Source organism: Phasianus colchicus, chromosome 19 (genome assembly GCF_987193195.1).
Source record: "Phasianus colchicus chromosome 19, bPhaCol1.hap1.1, whole genome shotgun sequence".
NCBI lineage: Eukaryota > Metazoa > Chordata > Aves > Galliformes > Phasianidae > Phasianus > Phasianus colchicus.
The window spans coordinates 7,483,645-7,495,293 of NC_143454.1; the positions used below are offsets into that span (position 1 = coordinate 7,483,645).

Below are 11,649 nucleotides of genomic sequence, written 5' to 3' on the forward strand. Positions count from 1 at the left end.
CGCAGCAAACCAGCCGGTGTGCCTCTGCCTGCTGCTTAGAGTAAGCACTGATATGTCAGTCAGACTTTACTATCAAGTACGAGCTTATGTGTGCTTCAAGTGTTGTTCAGCCTTCAACTCATTGGTGTATTCAGTCATTTAAAAGCTTTCATACACTCTAAAAACAATGTTGTCTTGCACTGCTAGGGGGATCTTTGTTCCAGATACAGATCGTGAGCCTGCAAGGCTTCTGTGGCAGACCAGGTTCCCAGCATAGATGTACAGCTGTAAAACCTTTGGTTGTATTTCAGCTGTGGTAAAACAATCCTTGTTTTCTATTTCCATACAGTAATTTCTGTGAGATTCTTCTGGATGTAGGGCTATAAAAATGTTAAGTTGCTATTAATCACACTGACTTGCATGATTTTATGTATGCCCATTCTGTATAGCAGGAATACTTAGAGGGAAATTTATTCGTCATTTTTTCACACCTCATTACATTGTATTTGTGAGGATTTAGCACATTTTCTGTTTTCACTTGCCAAATCAAGGGTCCATGTTTAATAGGTACAGCTGACGTTACAAAAACTAGGCATGATTACCAATTATTTCTCTGTCTTGTAGTAATATAGGAATATTAAATGTAGAAATCTCTTCCCATTGGTGACAGGATGAGGGGAAATGGCTTCAAGTTGCGCCAGGGTAAGTTTAGGTTGGATATCAGGAAAAACTTCTTTACAGAAAGGGTTGTTAAGCACTGGAATAGGATCCCCAGGGAGGTGGTTGAGTCACCATCCCTGGATGTGTTTATAAACCATTTGGATGTGGTGCTCAGGGACATGATTTAGCAGAGGGTTGTTGGAGTTGGGGTAGTGTGGTTAGGTCGTGGTTGGAGTCGATGATCTTTAAGGTCTTTTCTAACCTGAGCAACTCTATGATTCTATATCTATCTAAAGAAAGAAATATTGGGAGATCTGAACTTCTGCATCAAAGAGAAGACTGTCTTTATGAATAGGCTCTGTTTATTCCATTCTTGAGAACAACGAGCAACTACCACTACACTCTGTGTAAACTGTAAGGCCATTAATCATTATCAGGTGCTGCCAACACCCCCAGACGTTCACATATACACAGACGAAAACGAACACGAGTTTTCTTCACTTATCTGAGAGTCACTGCCACCCTGAAGGCTGTGAAGATCTAACCCCTTCATCTGACAACACTCGTGCACTCAGCTGGAAAGATACCACAGACAGTCCAGTTTTGCAACTACAACCAGACAACTTGAAGTTCAGAGAAGAGCAGGAAAAAAGCTACTCGTGATACAGGCAGCAGAGCTACTTGGATGGTGTCATTCAGGAAAAAGTGTTACTTTTATTATATTTGAAGTAATATATATATATATATATATAGGAGAAGGTGAGAGGAGGAGGACACCATATTCTCCAAATGCATTAACACATCTCCTATTTCACAGGATTGTAACCGTACATTTTACTATCAACAGTTTTTCAAGGACTGAAACTGCCTTAGGTGTTAATTACAGATAATGAAAAACATCAGATAACAGTGAAGGAAAGTGACTGAATATTTATCAATTACAACAAGTTTTTCTAAATGGGATGTTTGTTTTTAGTGTTATCATGGATATTAAGCATAGTCTTATGTCTGAGCATCACATGTAATTTCTGGAAAACCTTGTGTAACAGCAGATAACTCATGTAACAAGGCTTTGTATCACCTAGATGTTGTTTTCCTTCCTTATTCATGAAACTACATGAGCTTTAGGATCCCTACAAAGAGGAACAGTTTCAGACTAAGTTGAGAATTGTGCCGCTTGCTTTTTCACAAATACTTGAGTCATGTTCCTCCTGAGCATATATGTTGACAATGCAGCAAGAACAAACAGTTAATCAATTCAGCAGCAACAGCCACTAGGTGCTCTGCTCTCATCCTTCCTTCTCAACAACTACAGTAACTCAGTGGCTTCGTTTTATTTCATTACGTCTCTATAAAGCAATGAAGGGAGTGCAGAGAAGGCATCATTCTGTGAGTTGCTGTCAAACTGTTTGAGCCAAGCCCCAGAAGTATGTAAGCACCTGTTGCTGGGAGACCTTTTATGAATTATACCCAAAAGTCAGACTGCAGCTGAACTGAAATTGAGGTTCTCCTTTGAAAGGCAGACAAGAGTAAAAGCAACTGGTCATTTTGGGTGAAAAGGTATAAATCAGTGGAACAGACAAATCACACTGCTTTGTGTGCAGAAGTAGTAGGGAGTAGGCGTATGCCCCTTTGATCATCACAGAACTGGCTTTCAATTATACAGCCTACATTTTCAAATTGTGGACCTTAAGAGACCAATCTATAGAACAGAATAGCATATTAGAAGTGTTAAAAGGGAAAAAAGCAAACGTATACAGTTGCATAGTGAAGAGATCAAAAGAAAACAGAAGAAAATCGTGCTGTGCACCTGAGCTTACCTTACCTTGCCTGGATATGAAAACATCCATATTAATCAATCTTGGGAGATGCAGACAGAGCGTGAGAGAAACTTTGTTGCTGTGTTGGGCATCAGAAAGGCCTTCCAGCCTCCCTCTAGGGGAGAAGTGGATCATCTTGCATTATTATTAAGTTGTGATGCTTTGTTGCTGTGTCCAGCACAGGTGGCAGCTCCTCTCCTGTTTGCATGGGGAAGCACAGTGCAAACTGTGGTTGTGCCACAGCAGTTGTGGGTGGCAGTGAGAGCAGACATAGCTGGCAGGAAGTGACAGCAAGGAACTCAAAGGGAAAAAACCTTGGGATTTGGAAGCAACAGGCGTGAATGGGAACTGGGATACCACAGTAGGGCTTCTGAGGAGGCAGCAGCTGATCCAGGCCTTGCTGGCTAAGTACGTTGGAAGGGCAACTTGAGGAGGCGGCAAAGGAAAGGAAAGGGAGGCAGGGAGAATGTGAGAATGCTGTGTGACTGGAAAGCAAACCACAAAGGGCAAGTTTCTACTTCATCAAAGCTGTGTCTGTTTCTTAACTTGATCTGCGTCATAATATTCATTTGTGAGCGATACGCTGCATTTTTGGTGGAAAAGAATGGCTCGGCTGTTACTTTAAGAGCAAAACAGGGCTCACTGTAGCCAGGAGGCTGCGCTGAGCTCTTCCACAACAGGTGGAAAGGGACAAAAAGGGTTATTTAAAGGCCGCTCGCCCTGGTTGCAGTGGCAGGTGTGCTGGCAGGCGCTGGGGCTCAGTGACCTTCTAGGGCTGCGCTTCCACTCCAACGGAGTGGGCTGATGTGAGTGACAGGGCCTCTGCGCCTCGGAACGTCTGAACTTCCCTGAGTCATATTGCAGCTGGAGGCGGCAGCGCAGAGGCAGCAGCCGCGTCCGAAGGCCGCATCCCTCAGGCAGCGCAGGAGGTGCCGGCGGGGCCACCTCGGGCAGCGAGGCCGCTCGGGGCGGCTGCGCGTTAGGATCATCGATCCCACGCCCTCACACAGACACGTTTCCCCTGTGGGACCTCCGCCAGCCCCTCGTGACGCCGGCATCGCCCCGCCACGGACGGCCGCTCCGCGCGGGGCGGGGGAGGCGCCGAGGAGACGCGCGCGCTTCGAGCTCGGCGCTCGCGCCGAAGGTGCGCGGCCACGTGCGCCGGGTGACGGCAACGGCGGCGCGCACGCGTGCGCACATCGCCCCCGGCCGCTCCTCACACGCACACCTGCGCGCGCCGCCGCCCCTCTCTCCCCCCGCCGCCGCCTCCCTCCCTCCTTCTCTTCTCCCGCCTCTCGCGCCGTCCTCTGTGTCTCCGCGCCGAGCCCCGCCTCGCCAGAGCGCCCGGCGCGGCCAATGGGCGCCCAGCATGGGGTGGTCGGCGGGGGCGGGGCGCGGGAGGAGCCTCTCTGCGGCTGCGCGCGTGCCGCCCGCGGCGGGAGGCGGTCCCGGCGCTTGCGCGCGGCGGCGCGCTCGTCCTCTCCAGAGGAGCGGAGCGGCGCGCGCCTGCGCCCTTCGCCGCCCGCCGCCCAGCGCCCGGGAGGGGGGCTCGGTGCGCCTGCGCGTTGCGGCCGACGTCCCCCCCGTGCCCCGGAGGGGGGGGGTTGCTGCGCATGCGCCGCGCGCCGCCCGCCCCTCGCCAGCAGCAGCAGCAGGAGGAGGTGGAGGAGGAGGCGGCGGCGGCGATTCTGGCCGAGGGGAGCGCGAGGCAGTGCGAGCGCCGCTGCCGCCCCCTGTGATCCGGGAGCCCCAGGTCCGGGCGGAGGAGGCGGCGGAGGGCGGCAGAGCGGCGGCGGCGGCGGCAGCACAGCGGCAGCAGGAGGAGTCTGCGCGCGGCCCCCCCTCCCTCAGCCCCGCTACAGCCCCCTCCCTCCCTGCGCGCTCCGCTCCGCACCGCCACCATGTCGGCGCCGGCGGCCAAAGTCAGTAAGAAGGAGCTCAACTCCAACCACGATGGGGCCGACGAGACCTCAGGTGAGGCCGCGCCGGGGGCGGGAAGGGAATGGCGGCGTCCGGCTCGCGCCGCGCCGCGCCGACCGCCATTTTCCCCGAGCACACGGGCCGCGGCCGGGCCGGAGGCGGGAAGAGCGCGGGGCCGGCCGGGCGGATGTGCAGGCCCCGGCGGCGGCGGGAGGAGGCCATGTTAGCGCCCTTTTGTCTCCGCTCCCGGCCCGGCCTCCTTCCCCACGGGCGCAGGCGGGGCCGGGCGGGGGGCGCTGCGGCCGCGGCGGAGCGGCGGGACCCCCCCCCCGCTCTGCCCCCCCGCCCCCCCTCCCGGAGCAGCATCCGCGGAGCCTCATTGTGCTCCGCCGCCATGATGCTTGGCCGCCTCCCGCTCTCGGCGCCGCTCCGCCGCGTGGTGCCGCTCCGCCGCGCGGGGATGGAGCGCCGCCGCCGCCGCGGGGCCACGCGGTGCCCGGCCGAGCGAACCGCCCGCGCCTCCCCACGTGCGATCGCGGCGCCTCCGCGCTTTTGAAAGGTCGCCGCCGCGCCGCGGGTTTCCTCCCGTTTGCCGCCGCCGGAGGAAGGGCGCAGCTCTCCTTCCTCCTCGCCCGCCGCACGCTGCGGTCGCACACGTGCTCCCCGCCGCGCGACCGGGCCCTTTCGGCGAGAGCTGAGCCGTGCGGGCGGCGCTGAGCGCCGAGCGCCGCGCGCCGCGCCGGCCCCTTCCCGCTGCCGCTCATTCATCCCCGGGCGCGATGGGCGGACGGGCGGCCTTTAACCGAGAGCTTCGCCGGACGCGTCCGAGGGAACGTAGAGATAGGAAATACCCGACGAAGCGTGACCTCGGAGCTCTGTCCTTGTAGCTGACCCATCCCGTGCGCTTTTGGGTTTTTAGAAGGCAGCGCCTTCCTGGTTGGGCTGTTTCCATTGATATTTCTGTCTCTTCCGAATCGCTTAATGCGCATTCTTTGAAATCTGTTGGTCTTAGGCTTGCAACTTCTTAGTGAAATTGTTAGTGATCTCTCCCGACTCGCTTACTACGTACATTGATTTGTAAAACCATCTAGAGGAACTGGAGCTTTGATTTTTGGAGGTAAACTTGCAAGCAGTCTCATTTCTGTGAACTTTTTGGCACTTCAGCCACACTTCACCATAAAGTAGGTGAAACTCGAAGGGCTGATGGTGCTGGAGACACTAAATAGAAATGCCTGTATCTCTGCAGTAGGTCACTGGGAAAGGTCTTAGGAGGAAATGTCAAGTGATTCTTCAGGTTCAAGAATTGAGGGATTTTGATGCATTTTCATTTATTTTTCAGAAAAAGAGCAACAGGAAGCAATTGAACACATTGATGAAGTACAGAATGAAATAGACAGGTAAACATTACAAAGCTTTCATTTTTCTTTAGTGTAAAGTAAAAGATTTCCAAAGATAAAAACGTTCAGCGAAGTGCTTGGCAGTGGTTCTCAGTCCCTCCAGGTTCCTCCAAGGGGTGTGTTGTGTTCTGACCTGACCAGCTTTAAGAATTATTGGTGTGTGACCAAAATTTTGAATAAGTACCTCTGTTTCTTGTTTAACAGTTTTTAAACTGATAATACAGAACTCGAGTTTGTATTTTTAAACTCACTGTGATAGTTAAGAGCTTGATTACTTACTGATTTTCCATGCTGACGCGTGTACCGTTTTGCAAAAGTATTCTCATGCTTTTAAGCAGTGAAGTTGAAAAGGTAGATTTATTTAAAATATTTTTATTGTATATGTGTGTGTTTGTAGAGTAACAGGTAGAAAAGTTGACTGACAATTTAATTTCCCCAGCTAGTGCATGCTCTGTCAGTATTTGGGTCTCATCCGCATGCACACTATCCTGCTATGCACGCAGGTGAGAAGTGAGGCTCGAGTTGTGGTTTCAGGGCTCTGTCTTTTAGAAAGCCAATTAAGTGTTCTGTCTTAAGGCTTTACTGATGTGGGGTACTAAGTTGCTTTGCTATAGTCATGCTTACCTGCCCCAAAATTATACAGGATGGGTAATAGTGTTATACACTACACATCAACAGGTGTCTTGCAAACAAAACGTGTAAGATGTTGAATACTACATTGCGTTGCATAAATAAGGGTCTGCCCCTCATGTAATGCTGGAAAGCATAAAATACACTTAAAACGCTTCTTTAAGATGTGTGTGATTGCTTCTGGTAAGGCGTTTCTTGCCAGTGGTTACAGCTTTGGGCCTCTGTTTTATGTTTGGGCTCCTGGCTATTATAATTAAATCCGTTCAGTTTGCAGCTAACTACTGATGATAAATCTTTAAGTTTTCTCTCGTGAGGTTAGCATGGCTCTTTCTATTACAGACTGAATGAACAAGCCAGTGAGGAAATCTTGAAAGTAGAACAGAAATACAACAAACTCCGCCAGCCATTCTTCCAGAAGAGGTCAGAATTGATCGCCAAAATCCCAAATTTCTGGGTAACAACATTTGTCAACCACCCGCAAGGTATATTGCTAATAGCCCTCTGTTTCCGTACATTCAATGCTTCCTTGCTTGTAATGTGAGGCTCTTGCAGTTCTGAGTGTTTTCTAGGAATGTTACTAGGCATACACTTACACAGAAGCCTCCTTCATATGCAAACACTTCCTTTTGTCACAGGGTACATTTAATAACTTTTTGGCTTTTGCGTTTGTTGACCAAAGGAACATCTTGATCACTAGAATTCCATGGCAATTTTCTTCCTGTATTTTAAATGACAAGTTTCACACTTTCCACAAATGATGAGCCCCTCGAAAGAAAATACAGCTGCTAGTAGTCTGTTCTCTGGTTTCTGTCTTAAAAAAAAAAAAAAAAAGGGCCACGAGAAGTTGGCTCAAATGTGTTGTTTCAGATCGTATGCAGTGTAAACTTCCTATATTTCATATCTATGACATAAGTTTAATAGCTTTGTTAACTTGGAATTCCTAATTTTACTTCAGTATCTGCACTGCTGGGAGAAGAAGACGAAGAGGCACTGCATTATTTGACCAGAGTCGAGGTGACAGAATTTGAAGACATCAAATCAGGTTACAGAATAGATTTTGTAAGTACTTTGAATACTCCTTCGCTTTTGACTTTGCTTTTTTGAGTAGTTGTGTATGGGCTTGTAGTGCGTAACTTAATCTTTGCAGTTGTCTATTTAGTCCCAGATTTGACTTGGCACGTATATGATTACTTTCTGTGAGTTCTAACTCTTTGCTTTCAACTCTGCAGTATTTTGATGAGAACCCATACTTTGAAAATAAAGTTCTCTCCAAAGAGTTTCACCTGAATGAAAGCGGAGACCCATCTTCAAAATCAACTGAGATCAAATGGAAATCTGGAAAGGTGTGTCTCTGTATCTGGGAGAGGCAATTGCTGCTGTATGTGATACCATCATTTTCATTTGTGCTCCTTTCTTTTTTTCATAATTGCAGCTGTCTCTTCCCCTTTCCATCCCTTTCCTTCTTTTCTGTATGTGTAGTTCATGCTTTGCAACACTTACAGGGAGATACATAATTTGTTCTCAATTCTGTACAATAGCTCAACTTAGCTACTGTGCAGAAGTTACAGCTTTAGTATGAAGTAGCTGAATGGTCTTTAAAATACACCACGAAATTGTTGCAAATTTTAGTATTGTTCTTCATTTATATAATATAAGCTTATAAGTGTTACAATTCTATTAAGAAAACAGACGTTGGAAGTTTTGAGTTGCCTTATAACCCAAGAAAGAATGGGTTAAATACAGGATGGTTGCATTCTTTTCAAACTTAGAATCGGGTTGTTGAAGTTCTGGGCTGATGTGGTGGATGTATGTTCTTGTGGCCATACGTTTTAGTGGCGTGTGCCTTTTTATTTGCTTACCATAGAGAATGTCCTGAAGACTTCAAAGCAGAGTATGTTAAGATAAGAGCACCAGGCAGGCTTTCATCTCAGTATTAAGTTAAAGACAGAGCTTAGAAGTGTGGAGACTGAACATTTTTAAACTGTGTATTTGTGCGGTAGTTGTAGCATTGAACTACAATCACAGCAACTCTAGAGCAGTATTAAGCTATTTTAAGTTTGGCATTTCACTAAACACTTGTTTACTTCCCATGACAGAGAGGCATAAAGGAAGTGCAAGTTCTTGTGTATCCACAGTGTGTCAGTGGAAGTCATTAAAAGAAGCAAGTAGGCTTATTGCTGAGTGGTAGCTTTTGCTATGAATCCTTAAAATTCCAAACATTTATTTTAAGATTTTTCCCTGAAAGATGGAATAAACGCCATATTTTGGTTGTTTAGATGAGTATGTTTCTAAATGGTGCTCGTGTTTACTTTTTGGGGGGCGTGGGGATGTGGAGGGGGGGGTGAACACACACAAAAAAGTGTAAAAATGTATTTAGAGAACTTCTTAATTTTGTTTTCAGGATCTGACAAAACGTTCAAGCCAGACACAGAACAAAGCCAGTAGGAAGAGGCAGCATGAAGAGCCAGAAAGTTTCTTTACCTGGTTCACTGACCACTCTGATGCAGGTGCTGATGAGCTAGGAGAGGTCATCAAGGATGACATCTGGCCAAATCCATTACAGTACTACTTGGTAAGAATAGCACTGTGCTCTTATCCTTACCTGCAGAAGCGCTGCGCAGATAAAAGTGAATTTGATCACTGTAGTTATTGTATGTGTCTTGAAGGTTCCTGATATGGATGATGAAGAAGGGGAGGGAGAGGAAGACGACGATGATGATGAAGAGGAAGAAGGATTGGAGGATATTGATGAAGAAGGAGATGAAGATGAGGGAGAAGAAGATGAAGATGATGATGAGGGAGAGGAAGGAGAGGTGAGCACTCAGCCTTTACGTGTTCCCTCTCTCTGATCTGTGGGAATCGGATCAGTTTAATATAGAGGGACTTTGTGAGAATGTTGAGCCATTGGTATAAAGGTAGTTTTCTGTACAGCCATTGACAAAGTTTTAGAAGGAGAGAAGCAGAACTATTACTGCTTTAACTTACAGTATTTCAGTGTAGTGGTAAGTACGTTTGTGCATCTGAGTGTGCAAATAACCTAGTTTGAGTAAACCTGCAAGCAAAGTGCTCTAGATAAATTAGGATATTAGTATCTGCTCTAGCTTAAAAAAATCATTAATTAGTGAGCATTGTAGCAAAACTTTACTTGTAAAGCTGTTGTTGATGCATCCAGTTCTGTGATTCTCCTGCCTGTTGGTTCATTTTGACTTATTGGCATTCTAGTTAAGACTCTTTGTTGAGTTCAGGAATTAAGTTTTGCTTAGTAGCAAATAGGGTTCTGGAGACAGCACTCAGGGCGTTGGGAAGTTGAAACTGAGCGTTTGTTTCTGGTTACTGAGGCAGGAGGACTGCTGTGGGTACCAGCATTGTATGCTGAGTAATGGGCTGTAACCTAGAATATTAGCATCTGAAAGTTGAAGAATTTTGGCTCTTCTGATTTCAAAAGGAAACACCAAAGAGAATGAATTCACTTTCTAAATGATGAATGTTAGTGATTCTAAGTCATGGTAACTTTGTCAAAACTGTTTTTTCAATGGGGCATACAGTACTGACTGACTTCTGTGTGGCTGCATAACTCATGATAAGTGTCACCGTTAGTGAAGAAGGACAGATGATCACACAGTGCTATGAGTAATACTGTAGGACTGTAGTCTCTAGGGTAGCAAAACATGCTAGTTACTGCATTTGAAAGTTCGTGCTATCTGGTGTTTAGTGATTAGATTTTTTTTAATTGTTGTTTATCTTTCAACAGGAGGATGAAGGAGAAGATGACTAATTGAACACTGATGGATTCCAAATTCCCTTTTTACCTTTTTAATTTTTCTCCAGTCCCTGGGAGCAAGTTGCTGTCTTTTTTTTCTTGTGCTCAGTCTCCTTGTTCTCTTGAGGTCTCTTTTTCTCTCCTCTACACCATGGTTCACGATTTAATTTGGGGAAAATACCTTGAGCAGAATACAGTGGAAAAGAATCTACCAGTTTCTGTTTCAAGTTCATTTTTATCCCTTTCTGTCTCAAAACAAAAACTGTTTATGGAATCAACACACCATATTCTGTGGGAAAAAAGAAAACCTTCTGCTCCCTTCACTCTGCTGGAAGCTGAAGAGTGCTAGGCCCCTGTGTAGTAGTGCATAGAATCTAGCTTTTTTCCTTCTTTCTCTGTATATTGGGCTCAGAGATTACACTGTGTCTCTATGTGAATATGGACAGTTAGCATTTACCAACATGTATCTGTCTACTTTCTCTTGTTTAAAAAAAAAGAAAAAGCTAAAAAAAAAAAAAATGGGGTTATAGAAGGTCAGCCTGGGGTGGGTTTCAGATGTGTGGGTGGGGTAAGTGGGCATTTTGACAACATGGCTTCTTCTCCTTTGGCATGTTTAATTGTGATGTTTAACAAACATCCTTGCAGTTTAAGATGACACTTTTAAAATAAAATCTTCTCCTAATGATGACTTTGAGCCCTGCCACTTGATGGAGAATCAGCAGAACCTGTAGGATCTTATTTGGAATTGACATTCTCTATTGTAATTTTGTTCTTGTTTATTTTTAAATTCTTTTTTTTTTTTTTTTTTGTTTCACTGGAAAGGAAAGAAAGATGCTCAGTTTTAAACGTTAAAGTGTACAAGTTGCTTTGTTACAATAAAACTAAATGTGTACACAAAGGGACTGGTTGGTCTTCACTGAAAGAAAAAGTTGTAATATTCTGTTTTGGACTTGCACATAGTTTCTTAGCATTTTTGGGGGCATTTGGTCAGTATATTTATGTAATGCAATGCAACCTTGTGGTTCTGTGGACTGATAACCAGTTCATTTAGGTTCCATTATTTCAGTACTTGGAAAATGCTTCATCTGGCAGGTACTGCTGTGCGCTCATCTTCTTGAATTATGTGACAGTCGTGAGACGAGGCTGTAGTGCATATGCCTGGTATGAAGATAAAGTGTATCTTCACGTTCTGCAAAAGGAAAAGCCACTTGATTCAGCTGTTTTAGTACTAACTTGGAGTACTGTACCTCAAGGAAATCAGTTTGCATGAGAAGACCGTGCAAACTCAGAATAAATAGACGGGGTGGGCTCTAGTAAGACTTTCTGTGGTTCTGGAATTCTGTTCAGGTGAAAATATTCGGTGCAAGCAAACTATTTGGGTTATTTCAATTAGCAAGATTCTTTGAAGCTTTTGTATAAAGAAGCTGCTACTTACTGCTTTCTCTCCTTGGTAGCAGTCTGTAAATATGCTTTAGATATACTT

At 46.3% G+C, this 11,649-nt stretch overlaps 1 protein-coding gene across 1 annotated transcript; it reads left to right on the forward strand.

The window, feature by feature from the left end:
- The first annotated feature begins 4,078 nt into the window (after window positions 1-4,078).
- Window positions 4,079-10,986, forward strand: SET (SET nuclear proto-oncogene). The gene is made up of 8 exons (XM_031601672.2): window positions 4,079-4,433; window positions 5,719-5,776; window positions 6,746-6,888; window positions 7,362-7,465; window positions 7,636-7,749; window positions 8,808-8,978; window positions 9,073-9,219; window positions 10,158-10,986. The coding sequence occupies exons 1-8, from the start codon at window positions 4,361-4,363 to the stop codon at window positions 10,179-10,181; spliced, it is 834 nt and encodes a 277-aa protein (XP_031457532.1). The 5' UTR covers window positions 4,079-4,360; the 3' UTR covers window positions 10,182-10,986.
- The last annotated feature ends 663 nt before the right edge of the window (window positions 10,987-11,649 follow it).